This window comes from Mirounga leonina, unplaced genomic scaffold (assembly GCF_011800145.1).
Source record: "Mirounga leonina isolate KUSES-001 unplaced genomic scaffold, KU_Mleo_1.0 Mir_366, whole genome shotgun sequence".
Classification (NCBI taxonomy): Eukaryota; Metazoa; Chordata; class Mammalia; order Carnivora; family Phocidae; genus Mirounga; species Mirounga leonina.
In genome coordinates this window covers 12,268,690-12,286,189 of record NW_023270709.1, presented here as the reverse complement: position 1 = coordinate 12,286,189, position 17,500 = coordinate 12,268,690, and the positions used below count along the sequence as shown (strand labels likewise).

Sequence of the window (17,500 nt, the reverse complement as noted above, 5' to 3'; positions counted from 1 at the left end):
GAGGGAAGCAGAAGCCACATACATGTAGTTACATATACCATTTCTGTTTATAATCTTCTTGCTGGACTCTAGTCCTATGGCCACATCCATATGCAAGAGAGACTGGAAAATGTTGTTACTTGGGCGTCAAGTTTCCAACTGCAATTGCGGGGTTTGCGAATGTATGTTGGAGTCAGCTGGCAGAATCTACACCAAGTATATTTTATTACTCTCATTTTATAGATGAGGAAATCAACGTTTCAACTTGACTAAAGTAAGAAAGAGAATACATGGTAGAGTAAGGGATTGAAACCAAGTCTTCTTTGACGTTATGATCTACACATCTCACCCCTCTGCCCTATAGCTTCCCTCTTTTTTATGGGAGATGTCACTGCATCTAGGGATGGGGCATTGTGAAGGAATATCAGGATAACATCTAGAGAGTTTGCTGACATATCCAGAAGGAAGACTCTAGAGCCGGGTCAGACCTTCAGGATCAGCAACCTCCCAAGCTGGCAAAGAAAATGATAGTAGAGTGGCAGATGCTCAGCAGCATGAAGGAGGGTTAGGGCCTCCTTGGCATTTATCTGACTTCTTGTTTAACTCTGGACTCTGAAGGAAATCTGGTATCTTCCGCCCAAAGACATTTTTCAGGTCTTTGGTTCCCTTGCTGGGAAATTATTCTTTCTTATGGAGCTAGGGTATTTCACTGTTAGACCCTGAGGAGAGAGGTGCGTCTCTTAGCCCAAATGGAGTCTGGAGCAGGCTTTTTTTTTTAACAAATTTATATTCAACAGAGGTGTTCTTTTTTCTTTTTTTTTTTTTTTCAGTAGGAATTCTTATCTGTGATCCCAGAAAATAAGAAGTCTATGTGGAAACCTTGAATTTTAATTTTTTTGATGAATATTCAGAGGTGGAGTACCATTTGATGGCTTGGCTTTAGAAGTTGAATAAAGCAAGTCATGGAGAATAATTACATTTAGGTAGATCAGGTGTTGGTGAGAGAGGATAAGATGAGGCCTATGGAAAGAATGACACTTGTGATAAGTGTTAGGGTGGAAGTGAATATAGGTAGGTGTTACCCAATAGAAATATAATGTGAACCACATATGTAACTGGACATTTTCTAATAGCCCACATTGGTCAAATTAAAAAAGAAACTAGTGAATTAATTTTAATAATACATTTTATTTAAAACAATATCTACAAATATTATTATTTTGGCTTATACTCAACATAAAAATGTAAAAATATTTTACTTTTGGAGGAGGGTACGAAGTCTTTGAAATCTGTGTGTATTTTACATTGACAGAAATTAATTTCTTAATTTCACGTGCTCCATAGGCATACGTGGCTGGTGGCTGGTACTGAGCACTGTGATTGTAGCTAATTAGACCCGGAAGTTCAGCCGTGAAAATCTCCGTGGTACAATTTGAGGAACTCAGAACTCTTAGAGAACTATAACATTCTCAGGCCCAAAATGCTGCTTCACCAATATTGACCCACAATATAATATTCCCAACAGAGTCACAATTGTACTTGTTATTTCTAACATAATTTTTCTTTTTAAAAAAAATTATTTATTTGAGAGAGAGAGTACGTGTGAGCTTGGGGAGGGGCAGAGAGAGAGAGGGAGAGGGAGAAAAGCAGACTGCCTGCTGAATGTGGAGCTCCACACAGGGCTCCACCTGATGACCCTGAGATCAGGACCTGAGCTGAAATCAAGAGTCGGATGCTTAACAGACTGAGCCACCCAGGCACCCCTAACATCATTTCCATGATATTAAAAAATGTCTGGATACAAAGGGTATTCCTGAAGATAGGCAAAGTGAATTCTTCTATGTACCAGGAATTAGTAACTTCTCCATGATTTCAAAAAAGGCCTATTCCAAACGCCAACTACCTTGATGTTGGTTTTGTATGTATGAGTTTCTATAAGGAGAGCATAATTGCTTAGGTAAATGTATGTTGATTTAGCATTCTGACATATCCTTAAAACTAGAATTTATGTTCCTGTGTTAGTGTTTCTTAACCCTGGTTATCTATCAGAATTATCTGGGGAGCCAGGGATCCTTTGGCAGTTATAACCTCTGGGATCGCTCTTGGGCAGGTCTATATTCCAAATCTTCTATGAGGCATTTGGATGGACAGCTGGGGTTGAGAGCTACTACTATGGGCTTATTCCCATATCTTAGAGATGAGAGTAGGCATGGGAGGTAGTAATTGTCATGAGTGATAGTTAGTTGACCTGATTCTGGAAAATGGAGAGAGCTAAAATTTTATAACCCAAAAGTAGAGCAGAGTGGAAGGAACAAAAAGAAGAAGCTTTAGATGGAAAATCCAGAAATGATTTAGTATCATCCTGACAAAACCAGCCAGACTTTACATGGGTAGGAGTTATACCATCTTTCTTCTGGAACATAGTCAACATTAAAAAATAATTATTTGCTGCATCTCTACTCAAACCCATCCTGTTTGCCTGCCTTGGGAGAGCCTCCAAAAAAGGTTTCAATTGCAAATGAAATGTGCAATTTTACAGTCTGTGAATGAAGAAGAATATTTGAAATATATGAATTTAGAAACTTCTAGATACTATAGAACACCATGTTTCTTATTAATATTTTTAAAAAAGGAAATTTATTTCATCTGCCAATGTGATTACTTAAGTAAAAGAGTAATTAAATATTTCCCCTACAGTGCTATTGAAATGAGCACAAATTATCATTCTATAAGCAAATATCAATACATTTCCACCTTTTAGATGCTTAAAAAAAAAGCATTAGTAAGAATATGTGTGATTATTTTTGGTCACCTGTCTTCTGTTCCATCTTGCCCAGAACTTATGCTTTGTGTGTATAGACTGCTTTTCTGATCCCAGCTCATCCTCTTTGCTCATTCCCAGCTATGCCCTGACCTGATGATAATTAGCCTCCTCAGAAAGGGAAATTCTTAATTATGGTATTGAAAAGGGAAAGGGGCAGAGAACCTACAACTGCTTAGAATTTCAAAAGAAAGAGGAATCAGCTTAGGTTCTGAACCTGACAAGGGCTTGAGGGCTGGATGGGTCAAAAGGGAATATTTAATAATCTAAATATATAATATGGTGGCACTAAACAGGTAGAGAATGCCTGAAGTCTAGATGGCAGTAAAATAAAATGTGGGACAGGTGTGAGAGGAGCTATGGAAAGGCTTTAGAAGAGAAATAAGAAAGAATTATAGAAGTGGATAGAACAACAAAAAGAAAAATAACAGCAAAAAGAAGTGGATAGAACAGTTCCACAGTTCACTGAGTGATTTCATTGCACTTGAGAAGTTCTTTCCTTTTAATTCCTGCCTTTTATGGAGGTTATTTCTAGTGTTCTTTCCATCCTTGCTTCACTTACTCTAAGTCCTAGGGGAGAGCATTGTGTTGGCCATGCTCAGGTTACTTGCTTGCCTCCTGGTTTTATCACAGCAGGACAAGTAGGTTCTATTCACCTCTCTGGCTTCTGTAGTTGGAGACAGGAATCTGGAGTTACTGGACCATCAAGATGATACACACTGGGAACTAGGAAATCAGGATGCTTGTAGAGAGGGGAAACGGATGCAAGACAGCAACACAAATCAACCAAACAAAAATATAACTGTCCTTTACAGTTCCTATGTCTTTGATGATTTACTGATCATATCCTAGGTTAATAACATCAGGACAACTTAAAAATAGAATTGATCTATATGTGATTAGTTGGATATAAAATGATTTATACAATATTTTGCTTAAGAGTTATATATATATAATAAAAAATGCATCTGTATTTCTCCATTTCCTCCTCTTCATTTACTGAAAAGCATATTAATTGAACATTTTCCATTTGTCAAGCACTATACTACATATGGGAGATACAAAAGTGAATGAGAAGACATGGAAACTCTCTGTGTTCATCCAACATATTACATCGGCAAAGTCACAATGAGATTATAATTAATTAATCCAGATTAATCTGGTACTCTCAAAAAAGCAATATTTTCTCATAAAGGAATTTTGTATCTATTTTACAAATAGCATTTCTTAAATTGGGTGATTCTAGAAGTATGGATTAAAATAGGAAATTGTGTGTGTGTGTGTGTGTGTGTGAGTGGGATCCTAGTTTAGTTGATTCAAGTATGTTCAGCCTCGGACTGAGTATGTATGAGGATTTGTGGCTTAAAGGAGCCTAAAATGAATATAGATTTTTAGTGAAAAAAACTGATATAGAAGTTTAGGCTTTCTGATATGTCAGTGATGTGGTCAATATCTTAGCAGTTGGACAGATTTTTTTTAAAAGCTAGTTTCCTTTAAATATTGGGTGAAAATTAAAAAAAATATACTTTCTTGCCATCAGATTAAGGAGTTATGCTATATCAATGAAATTCCATCTTAAATTCAAACTTTGCTAAGCTCTTTTCAGCTGCCATTTGACTGACTCATTTGTTGCATTTCCGTTTAAGAAAAAAGTAAGATGACCCCTAGGAAAGTGTTAATTCCAAGGAAAGAGCCAGACAGGCACACAAGCTTGATGTCATGCCAATAGGTCAAGGCCAGGGAGGAAGGGTAATTTTGATCACAGTAGAGTGTTTGCCAATCATATTGTCCCATGATCTAATCCCCAGGTATTTATTCCTGGGTTTTTGGAAGAGGGGCTTGGAATAAAAACTAAGATCTTTGTCAGTGGTTGAGGACCTCAGTGGCTCTACCTGCTGATTTGTATAATGTGGAAGAATATCATGTGGGCAAAAATGATGTATATCCCTTTACTTGACATTGTCAATGGGACATGGGATGGATATGGGTGTAAGTCCAAAGTTTGATCAGAGCCAGAGAAGTTGTTATGACATGACATGACTATAGTGGGTACTAGCAGAAATTAGTATTGGAGGCAACAATGGTCACTTGAAGTGGCCCCAGCACCAGTTCTGGAATGGAGAGGAAGTAGTTTTCCTGGGGCTTCATGGAACAGAGTTGCCACCATTGATCTCATGATAAATATGGTTTGAAGAGCACCTTTGTTAGCATAAAAACTTTTACACTGGCAGCAGCCAAGCAGAAGGCTGAGCAGTGGAGAAAGGAAATGGTCGATGTTCCAAACACACTGAGGGGAATTAGTTTGAGCATATGTGATCTAAGGCCTTAGATCCTTCCAGAAGAAATGAGGGGTAGTTTGAAATAAAGGTAGGAGATCCATAATACTTATGCCTAAACTGAAAAAATCCTGGATTAAGGTTATAAATGTGACCCTCAATCTAATTTCAGATTGGTGTGGCCATTAAAAAGACACTTATGCAAAAATTTAAAAAAAAATAACGTATAAGTACACGTTAAGTGCATAATTCAAATCGTCTGAGCAGATATGTGATGAGAATTGTTTTTCCCCATACTGCACATAGCCTGGATTATTTTATTATTTTATTTTGTATTTTATTTTATTTTATTTGTATTTTAGAGAGAGAGCATGCACATGTGCATGTGTGAGCCGGGGGGTGGGGCAGAGGGAGAGAGAGAGAATCTCGAGCAGGCTCCATGCTCAGAGGGAGTCCAACTCAGGGCTCAATCTTACAACCTTGAGATCATGACTTGGGCTGAAATCAAGAGTTGGACCCTTAACCAACTGAGCCACCCAGGCACCCCCGTAACCTAGATTATTTTAGAGGCGATATTGTATAAAACTGTTTAGATCGCTCGCACTTAATAGCTATTTTTCCCTTAAGATGGGAAACAGGTGTTATATGAAATTTATAGAACATTTAAAAATATATATATATTTTTGCTTTGAGACATTTTAACTGTTATTAAGATTAAGGAAATAGACAGGAAAATCATTTGCTGTTAGGTTTATTGAACTGACCTGGATTTGTGTCTGTAGACACCATTTGGCTCCTAAGTGATTTGAATTTCTTTTTTTTTTTTTTTAATTTATTTATTAGAGAGAGAGAGAGTGAGAGAGAGAGCGCAAGAGAGGGAAGGGTTAGAGGGAGAAGCAGACTCCCCGCCGAGCAGGGAGCCCGATGTGGGACTCGATCCCAGGACTCTGGGATCATGACCTGAGCCGAAGGCAGTCGCTTAACCAACTGAGCCACCCAGGCGCCCAGTGATTTGAATTTCTTTCCTTGACTTCAAAGGCTAAAAATAAGCACTCAGGAAAGCATCCTTCCTTCTGAAATAAGGAAATATTTTATAGAGATATAAGAAAAATGAAATATTTAGTCAATTTATACAAATCAACACAAATCAACGTAAGATTACTTTCCTGTACTTTTTTTTTTTTTTTTTTTTTTTTTTAAATGGAGTAGCAGAGTTCTAGAACAATGTCCAGTTGGGGAAAGAGCATTTTAATCAGATGTTTGAGTTTCAAGAATTTCAATAGAATAAGAAAAGTTTAATTTATTGTCTTTTCAGAAGGAACTGCCTATTTCCAGTTAATCAGACAGATTTGCTCAGGAAATCAGCAGAATGTCGATTTATGTTGTCTTTTTCTACTTGTTCATGCTAAAATTGAAACCATGGGTAACACTTTCCCAGCTGTTAAGCACAATTATTTTCTATATTCTCTTCAAGTTGATGTTAGCAAAACCCCCAATGGATGACTTTGTTTATAAAATAATATTTTATAAAATCTGTCATACATAGTTGGTTGGAATAAGAATTTTTTAAGAATGATTTTAACATTGGAAGATATTGCCTTGTTACTCCAGTTCACTGGATTTATTTATATGCCAGTGAAATTCATATAGCTTTAAAATAAAAATGTGAGCACAGGAATCTATACGATGGTGAAAAGTATGGTTAAGAATCTTAGAATCATAAAAATGCTAGACTGGGTAGCACATAAGCTGATATTACAGAAGTCCAATTATTTTCCTACTGTAAACAGCTACATAGTATAAGAACTGAGAGAACAATGTTTTCTGATACATTAACAATGCAGTGTGTTAGCAGTTGGACATGTTACTGAATCGTTTACCTACATCTTCTGAAATATTTGGTGAGATTTTATTTTTAAATTTTTTTAAAGATTTATTTATTTATTTTGAGTGAGGGAGAGAGAGAAAAAGAGAGAAAGAGTGCAGGGAGGAGAGGAAGAGGGAGAGAATCTCAAGCAGACTCTGCCCTGAGTGTGGAGCCCGGCACGGGGCTTGATCTCACTACTTAGAGATCAAGACCTGAGCCAAATCAAGAGTCGGATGCTTGACCAACTGAGCCACCCAGGTGCCCCTGGTGAAATTTTGAAAGATGTATTTTTCTACCAGAATAAGAAATTACATTATATCAGTGAAACATCATATAAATTTCAAGCTTTGCCAGTGATCATGTTGACCAGAGTTCAATAGTTGCATTTCCATTTTAAGAACAATTTTACTTGAAAAGTTTTTCATGACCTTGTATTTTATGCTTTTAGTATAAACCAGTCCTTAATCTTCAAATAATTCCACTTAAAGTTTCCTTCAGATCACTTTTGTTTTCTATTAAAAAGAATTTAACATAAAATATGATTTCCCTTAGTCTTCATCAGATTAATTGACCAAAAGCCTTATTAAAAAACCCAGGGGATGTCTTGAACCACTGCTTTATGAGATAAAGCATAGATGTCTATAAATTACCAGATTTTTTAGAGAAAGGATTATTAATTAAGATTGTTTAAATGAAATCTCATAATCCATGATATTGATTGCTTCTATATTAAAGTGTGTTGCAGTGTGATGAAAACATTACTACCCGAATGAAGCCTTAAATACAGTGCATATATACAAGTAATCTCAGATCCAGGAGGAAGATGTATTGTTAAATGAATGAAGGCACAATCAAAAAGATTAGAGGGTGACTGATGTCTAATTTTAGGTACATCCTAATTTGACAGGTGCTATTATACACGACATACATTGATGGATTTCCATGTAGAATAATATTGCCAGGCTTCAAACTAGAAAAAAAAGGAAACCTACTTTGATATTTTTGGAAGGACTTTTAAGCATGTTAAAAAAAAATTAATATATTTATACTTAACCTTTGAATTATTACCATTACTTAAGTATTGGAAAGATCTTCCTGTTTAGAAGTTAGCTCCTTAGGGATACTTTAACTCTGAGGATTTGAGGTCCAAGGGAGCCCATGATGCCTCAGTGCCTTGGGGTGCGGGGGATAAAGCGTTGCTGCAGTTATACACTCAACAACACTCCAGTGGTTTGAAAGTTAAGATGCCCGTAATTTACCACGAGGGAGGGCCTTAGGGGAAGAAAGAATATGGCTCAATTAATTAGTACTTGTTAGCAAACTTCAACTGTTACCCTATTTAGATTTTCAAATCACTGGTATCTCAGATACCCACAAGATTTGGAAAGGAAGTGAGAATAAGCAGTGGAGAAAGCTAATGTGTCCAGCAGGGCACCAGCTCTGGAATATAGTGCCCACAACCAAGCAGTTGTCCCAGGTTAGCCTTTCTATAAAGAAGAAGAAGGAACTGGTGTCCATTTGCTGTTTTTTTTTTTTTTTTTTTTAAGATTTTATTTATTTATTTGAGAGAGAGAATGAGAGAGAGAGAGAGAGAGCATGAGAGGGGGGAGGGTCAGAGGGAGAAGCAGACTCCCTGCTGAGCAGGGAGCCCGATGCAGGACTCGATCCAGGGACTCCAGGATCATGACCTGAGCCGAAGGCAGTCGCTTAACCAACTGAGCCACCCAGGCACCCTCCATTTGCTGTTTTTAATCCTGTTGTTAAAAACATCCATGTCTTTTAGTTTGAATTTCTGAATAAAATGAATATTCTGGAAGACCACCTATGGATTCCTATGAAAAGTCCGATATAAATAAATTAATTTTTGAGAGCTGTCTGGAGCTTTTTTATGGGTGTGGGTTTTCTATACTCATTATCTCCTAAGTGGCTATTGTTTGTATTTAGAAAAGTTAATGATTTTTTTTTAAGATTTTATTTATTTATTAAAGAGAGAGAAAGCACAAACAGGGGGGAGGGGCAGAGGGAGAAGCAGACCCCCTGTTGAGCAGGGAGCCCGATGTGGGGCTCGATCCCAGGACCCCGAGATCATGACCTGAGCCGAAGGCAGATGCCTAACTTACTGAACCACCCAGGTGCCCCGGAAAGTTTATGATTCTTAATGATTATCTGGTTATTTTCAAGCAATTAGGCCAATAATTTCTTCTTTGTTCTAAAAGTTTTTTGGTTAAATCTCATGTTTTCATGGTAGGGAAGCATATTATCTTTAAATAATAATTATACAAAATATAATTATTTTAAATAATTTTAGCTCATCCTCCCTCTCCCCCCTTATTTTTCTTCTAACTGCTTTGGCCAAGATTTCTAGGAGAATATTGAATAATAATATTGATAGTGAACATCTGAGTCATACTTTGAGTTTTTGTCATTAGGTTTTCTTTTTGGATGTTTATTTGGGTTTTGCTGTTCTGTTTAGGTATTTAGTATAATGAAGACTTTGGTTTAAGATAACTATTCTTTATCATAGTAAGAAGTATTCTCGTGTCTTTGGTTGCCTTTAATTTAAAGTATGTTTGTAAATCAACTTTATAAAATAGTATTTGGATTGATTTAGCATGGTAGAACATGTTTGAGTTTGACAGTCTCCCCTTGCTATATTCTAGTACAGCCCCTGATTTCCACATTTATGTTTCATACATCTGGCCTTATGGACATTTAAACCTGAGTTCTTCATATTGGATTTTCAAAGAGGGGAAAATAGGAAGTTTTCTCAAATTTATTCATAAAGTTCATGGGTATCAAATTTAATTATAGTTATGGAGGCTTCATGCCTTTAAGAGGGATACCGTTCAGGAGAACAATCTAGTTTGTAAAACGTTGATGCATTGCTAGAATCATAAGATGTAAATTGTTTAGTTAGTTATTTAGTTCACATGCAAGCCTTGTGTTAATTTAACTTATTTAACTTATAGTATATTACAGAAAACATGATGATTGGTGATAAAAGGCTGAGCAGAAGCAGGTGGATTCACAGGAAAAGGACAAGAATGGAGTCCATAAAAACCTCCCAAGGAACAGACAGATGCATTCAGGTTTTCTTCCTCTGGAACTAACCTAGCTGATTTGAAAGGAAGTGATTGCCTCATTGAGCCAAGACACTTCCATGATTCACACTAACCTTCCTCTGGTGGGCAATTTCGTTCTCGCTCTTACAGCCCCCAAGGAACTGCATGGGTGCACACTGGAGGATTTCCTGACCAAAGTTCATGTACGGTGTAATTTAAGTAAAAGCCCTGATTACATTCTGTGCTGTTCTGAGTTAAATGAACCTGATATGTGTAGAAGGGCAGAGGCGAGTACATGTGCTTTCCTCCCCCAGATCAGTAAAAAGCAGCATGAGCAAAGCATTAGCTGAGGCCGATTCTAAACACCAAACAACTAATTCTAGGAGTTGGAAACAAAAATAGACTACCTAGAGTACGGACAAGACCAGTGTATTGATTTATTAATTTATGTATCACACCCAGTTGCTTCAATGGAGAGCCATACTTTAATGTATACATATTTGCAAATGTGATTCTCAGGTTATTCATCTGAATATAACAAACAGTTAAATATCAGCCAAATTAAAATCTGTTGTATGTACATTGCTAAACGCCCTACTTTGAATTTCTCAGTGGGTCTATTAATTTTCCTGCGAGATGACTGTAGATATATCCAAAAGCATATTCTGAATGATTAGGGCGCTTTCAGAAATTTATCCTATTAGTAACCTACCTTCTGGTAATAGACACCTTATTCTGAAACCATCCCACTCTATTAAATCATGACACTATCCAATGAAACACGAGCGGAGGAGTGAATGTTAAGATGAAGTCTGCTGTTTCCAAATTTATAATAAGCTCCATGTATTTCATTGTCTTAAACTCTGCTTACTGTATTTAGGTTATTGATTTACCAGGGCAAGATATACCAATAAAAAGGAGGAATTGTTTTGATATTTAAGAGTAGGTTCTTATCTGACTCGTAGGCTGATTTATGTTATAGCAAGAAATTGGCAAAATTGTAATAAGTTACAAATAATACATTATAAGTATTATAATTACTTATAAATAAATTATATATAATTATAAATTACATATAAATTATAAGTAATTATAATTACTATAAACATTATGGATTCCCTATCTCCAGAGTCTTGAGAGTATAGTGATTTAATCCCGAGTTTTCATTCTTAGGTTTGAAATAAAGGCCTATGTGAGAGATGTGTCCCCTACTCCTCCTTGTGGGGGCATAATCATCCCTATCTGGCTCTTATTTTTTCCCATATCTCTAATCACTATCAAAAAACTGTAAAGTATACATTTTCATTTGCTTTTTTTTTTTTAAGATTTGATTTATATATTTGATAGAGAGCTAGCACAAGCAGGGGAAGCGGCAGAGGCAGAAGGAGAAGCAGGCTCCCCGCTGAGCAGGGAATCCCACAGGGGGACTGAATCCCAGGACCCTGGGATCATGACCTGAGCCGAAGGCAGATGCTTAACCAACTGAGCCACCCAGCGCCCATATACTCATTTGCTTTTATTCTTCCATTCCCAGAATGTAAGCTCTGTGAAGAGAAGGATTTTTGAGTGTTTTATTTTACTGACGTATTTATATAATAGGCACTCACTAAGTATTGGTCGAATGAATAGATATGAAACCTCACGCAGCATAATGTGACACTGTACAACAACTTAATAATAATTGGAACAAAAACATGAGTTAGGGGCCCCTGGGTGGCTCAGTCAGTTAAGTATCCGACTCTTGATTTTGGCTCAGATCATGATCTCAGGGTTGTGAGACTGAGCCCCACCTCTGGCTCTGAACTCAGGACAGAGTCTGCTTGTCCTTCTCCCTCCCCTTCTGCTCCTCTGTCTCTCTCTCAAATAAGTAAATCAAATATTAAAAAACAAAAAAACATGAGTTAAACTCGATGCTGGACTAGTGAGGAAGTTTCAAAAATTTACTTCAGATAGCAGTTTCTCCAGAGAGACTTCTCTGAAGTGCCCAGTATGGGCTGGATGCTCCTGCTATGTGCCCAAACAGATCTCTATCCTTTACCACAATATGAAATCTTACCAGACTGACCATGTTTCCCTTCCTTGTTCTCGAAGCTCACTGTGCTCTGAAGACAGGGCCACAGGGTTTTGTTTGTTCGTTCTTAGAATCTTGGTTCCTAGAAAGCACTCAGTTACAAAAGCAAAGGGAAGGGGGTCTTGAAGGAAAAGATAGAGGGGATGGGGAATAGAAAGGAAGAGATGAATAAAGGATGGAAAAAAAGTTGCTCATTTAATCAAGATAGAACATCTGGACAAGGGAAGAATTTGGGTATTGCCGTAGGGTTCCCAAGAGAGGTTTATTTAACAAATGAATTTGGATTTATGAGTACCTCTGTGTGCCAGGTATGCTTCTAGCCACTGAAGGGGTTGCAGTGAACAAAGAGCTGATGTCATTGTCCTCATGGAGCACTTTTAGGTTAGTTTAAAAAAAAAAATTTGTTTTAGTTTTAAATTTTTTTGGTGGGGGGGAGACAGACAATAAACAAGTGTAATATTGTATATGTAAAACAATGCACAACATAATGTGAAATATAGTGGAAAATGTATAAATTGTAAAAATAAATGAATTATATAAAATAAATGAATTATATAAAACAAATGAATTATATAAAATATATGAATTATATAATATATGTAAATATAATATATGATATTATATGATATGATATAATGTAGAATTTGGGGATGCTTAAAGGGAATCCGTGCATTGCCTTTGTAAAGATTCCTCATAAGCCCTTACCTGTAAAATGCTATTTGCCGTATCCCAGAATGCGAAGCACAACAGAAATCACTCCAGGAGTGGCATTTATAACTAACATGTGTGCCTCAACCTAGCCTGAATGTGGGAGGAACGATTTGCCTAGATGTTGAAACCATGCGTAGACCTTCGAGGGGTCCATCTCCTAGTTGCGCGCAGAAGCTCCCCGCCCCGAGGGGAGACCTGGGGATCTGGAGGCTTCCTGCGCGCAGGCTTCCTTCTTGGGCCCCTGGGCGGGACCCTCCTTTTTGAACTGACAGCAGGGATGAAAAGGGTTTGAGAACTTACAGACCAGATAAACTTCTCCAGACTTTTGGTTAAAAACGACTGCACTCCGTTTCTTTCTTCAAGGTCTTGATTAAGTTGGTATTATTTACAAAGTCATTTCAGTAGACAAAGAATCGAGTCTTGTACCTGAACGGAGGTGTTTGCAGGGTCTGGGTCCCCATGGTAGACTGCTGCGGGTACGTGATAATAATAAGAAATACACTGCCACTTTTGCTTTAATACAGGCGAATTATTTTGCTAGCATATGGAAGAGTGTGCTTTGGGTACCACAGTGCTTTGTGGTAGAGGGGAAAAAAACCCAAAACCAATTACATGAATGAGGTAGAATGACTGTGTTATTGCAGTACATAAGACTTTGATTACATACTGCCAAGATTCATACCAGCCTAGTAGTTGTTGACAGATAAAGTAACAAAAATGAAACTCATTTATTTTTTTCTTTATTGAGACCTCAAGGAAAAGCAGATTTTCAGTTCTTGTACTTACTACGTTGATAGAACAGAGACTGACAGCAAAAATGTGCCAGTCCAGAAATATAAATTAAACCTCGGTTCATATCAAAATTCCATTTAGTCTTGGAAAAGGAGCTGCTGTTTGGATTATTTTTGATCCTAAATCAAATATACAATGGAGGATCACAGTATACCTGGTATTTGTTAACCCTCTCCTGTGAACAATACTTGCAACCTTATTGTTGTTTTTGGTCAACGATGCTTTATTTCTTTCGCAGTGTTTGAGGCAACTTGAATTATCGTCAGGGTAGGTTATCTTTTACTGAATGCAAATTGCTAACAACAGACATACACATTTCAGTCTGCAGGAAGTATGAAACTAGGTTTGGAAAATTGATAACAGACTCTTCTTTATTACAAAGTCCTATTCGATGCTACAGTTTGATTATTGAGACAAGGACAAAAGTAAGTGAGAAATATAAAGTGAGGATTTTTGGATTGTTTGTTGAGATTGTTGATGTGTATTGAACAAAACTTCTGACTAGATCATTTGTACCTTCCCTTCATGTAACTTAAGTTGACAGAGCAAAAAGGACCTTTTACTTTCTTTTCTTTTTCTCTCTTTATCTCCTGCCCTCCTTTACCCTCCCTCCCTTCCTTCCTTCCTTCCTTCCTTCCTTCCTTCCTTCCTTCCTTCTTTCTTCTTCCCTCCTTCCCTCTCTTCTTTCTCTCTCTTTCTCTTCACTTCTTCTTTTTATTCAACTGTTGACATGGAAATTTTGCTACAGTTTCTCATAACTAAGACACTACAAAATCGATGACAGAATTCTGGAAACAACAACACGGTAGACTTGGGGAATGGATATACAAGTGGGTAAACAGAACAATCAGTGAACCCTAAACATCATTATAATCCAACAATGTCCGTTTCTTTGAGTATATCCTAAACATAATTTTGCTTAAATTTTTTTATTATTATTCTAAAGTCTACATTTGATCATATTCTCATTAATTTTTTAGCAACCGAAAGCATGAACTCGTTTCTTGAATTACCTTTTCTGACCTTTTGCAAGACGATAATTACAAAAAAGGGAGGCCTGGAAGGACTTGTACAAAAATTAAGCTTATAAAGTAGCTAAAATGGCCCTTCTGTGCTGGTGTCGATTTCAAAATTAACATTTTGGTTCATGTGCTTCTAATAATCACTGACCCTTACTTCATGTACTTTCCACAGGAAATGAATATAGCAGAAATTACTTTGACCCACTGATGGATGAGGAAATCAACCCAAGGCAGTGTGGGATGGAGGTCAGCAGAGAGGGTGAGCTAGAATTAAGTATGTAATTTTTGTGTCAGAATATTCTTTTCCATTCATGAAAATGAGGTGACAAAGATCACACATGCAGTTCCGTTTAGATTTTGCGGCTTACAATTTAAATGGTAAGTTTTAACCACTAACAACATGATGGGCAGCGAAGGTAGTTTTTGATCAAGGACAGCCAGCTGGTCAGAGAGAAGAGGCAGGGATTTGCTTTCATTTGACCAGCCGCCGAAAGCAGTTTGGTGTCATTATAAGGCCCGTGTTATGCGTATGAGGAGCATCATCACTTTACAAATTCCATCTCTGCTCTTTGAGTTTAAAATGAGCATTCTTCAATGAGTTGCAAAATTCATCTAGCGTAAGAAGATTCTGTGCATGGTGACTACTGATTCCTTTCTTTGGAGGCGGGACACCGCTGCCTGGGTTCTGAACCACAAAGAAAGGTGCAGTGGTCTGATGATTTCTTCTTCTATAACCTTGAGTCTGTTGCAGTTGTAAAATAGCAATTCAGAAGATGACATTTCACACTGGGCACCAGTCACTGAATCTGAACTTTTTAGGGGGAAGATGGGGTAAATCTTCACAGATAGAGGGGCTCAAGCACGTGCAAAAATTATTTTAAAAGACAGTTTTCAATAACTACACCTCTTTTTAGATGACACAGGATCCACGGATATCATCAAAAGACGTATGTACAAGATAAGGCAAGAACTTACTCTCAGGGCAGTTTTTACCAGTAACTCAAATCAAGGTGAATTGAAAACTGGAAAAATCTCAACCTTATATTTGCCCAACACACTTGGGGGATGAAAGATAATCCCAATGCGTTCTGGAGAGGAGTATCAGTTGGATTCTTCTTGAAATCTGTTTTAAATCCTTGGAGATCACAATATATAGTTGTGTTTGATAGAGTTTTTGTAATGTAAGGACTAAAGTTGGCTTAATAAGATGTTCAATGATATATGATGAGGAATGGCTGTAAGCACGGACAGGCAAGTGACCCAAAATATTGTGGGCCACTCTTCCCTAGTCAGCAGTGATCGCCCAATGCCTGGGGTTCACTTTGGGTCCCGTGTTTCAGAGCAGGCAGCTGTCTTTATATCCAGTTTTAAGCCTGCAATTAGTAATCATTTCTTTTTCTTTTTGCTGGGTATTCAAGCCTATTTCATCTAGGGGAATAGACAGTGCTAATGAACACAAGATTGCCTTCCACATCCTCTGTGGCACAGAGCTGAAGACCATGCAGGGACGTAACAGGGCTGGGAGGGGCCACCTGAGCAAAGGTGCAACGCACAGCATTTTGTGTGTTTGCCCCATCTATCTTCACCCTGGTTCAGCTTTGTTCTCATATTTATTTGTTTATAATTTGTTTTTTTTTCTCAAATCAATACAGCTTTTATTGCATCTTTAAAATACCACAAATAAGTCTGAAAAATCATCTGACATCTTGCTGTTTCTGTAGCTGGGCAACTTAGATAGTATTCATCAGCCTGCCAGACTGGTCCTTTTTCCGAAGCATAGACATCATCTCCAAATTTTCTGTCATCCTTGTTTTTAACTGTGGTGGCTCACTGAATCAAAGCAGCTGAGTGTGATCCCAGTTCAGTGTCCTTTCCTTCAAGAATTAACTCATCTTTCTTGAGTTACTGAACAAGCAACACCTAGTCTCATCCAAACCCTAGGGATGTATTTTTCACCCAAGAAATTTCAGATTTCAGCAAGAGAACCATTCTCCTGAATGACAACGTTGGTGGTGAAGGGAGCTTTCACAGGCCTCATCTTGTAATGGAAGCCCAGTGTCACGCCCTTGACCATGTTCTGTACATGACTACAGACAGTGTGGACAGTAGCCAGTTCTTTGCTGTTTCCTATCACTTGTCAGCTCAGAGCCTCTTCTATTTCTTTCCAAGGAGTCTGAGTTCTACATTGATGTGCTTGGAGTCTCTTTTCAGGGTTCCTCTGGGGCCCTTCACAATAACAGTGTCCCTTCAGAGTGATGTCGACACTTTCGGAATGTCAACAGTCTGATCGCTGAGAATGGTCTCCATTCTCACAGTAGATGTGGCAAAGCTGTTTATAATTTGTACTCTACTTGCTTCCAAAATAGTTGGAGACAGCTTATAATAGAAATGTAAATGCATATGGTCAAAGCAAAGTTCAAATATAGATGAAAGAGGGATTTGAGAACGCCTATACAAAGAAGTAAATGTACGAGAAATCGAGGACAGTATTATAACTATAATTAATCACTTACTCTTACTTTGTGCTTCTTGGAAGTTAAATATAAAGGGATATCAGTTAGATAACGTTCAATGTTAAACAGAATTTATGACTCTTTTTCAGTGTCGATAACCCACCATCACCACCACCATTTTATTTTATTTATTTATCTTTTAAATATTTATTTATTTGGGAGAGAGAGAGAGGGTGAGTGGGGGGGGGGCAGAGGGAGAGGGAAAGAAAGAGTCTCAAGCAGACCCCACGCTGAGCATAGAGCCTGACTCGGGGCTCGATCTCACGACCCTGAGATCATGACCTAAGCTAAAATCAAGAGTCAGACGCTTAACAACTGAGTCACCCAGGCGCCCCTACCATTTTATTTTATTTTATTTTATTTTATTTTATTTTATTTTATTTTAT

The 17,500-nt window shown here is 37.5% G+C and overlaps 1 protein-coding gene across 1 annotated transcript in view; it reads left to right on the top strand.

The window, feature by feature from the left end:
- OFCC1 (orofacial cleft 1 candidate 1) overlaps nucleotides 1-17,500 on the top strand; it is a gene marked incomplete at its 5' end in the record, with an annotated part of 43,624 nt that overhangs the window by 8,713 nt on the left and 17,411 nt on the right. Inside the window, one exon of the mRNA XM_035030431.1 lies at nucleotides 14,774-14,860. Coding sequence (XP_034886322.1) covers nucleotides 14,774-14,860 — 87 coding nt within the window. The remainder of the gene's footprint in view (nucleotides 1-14,773; nucleotides 14,861-17,500) is intronic.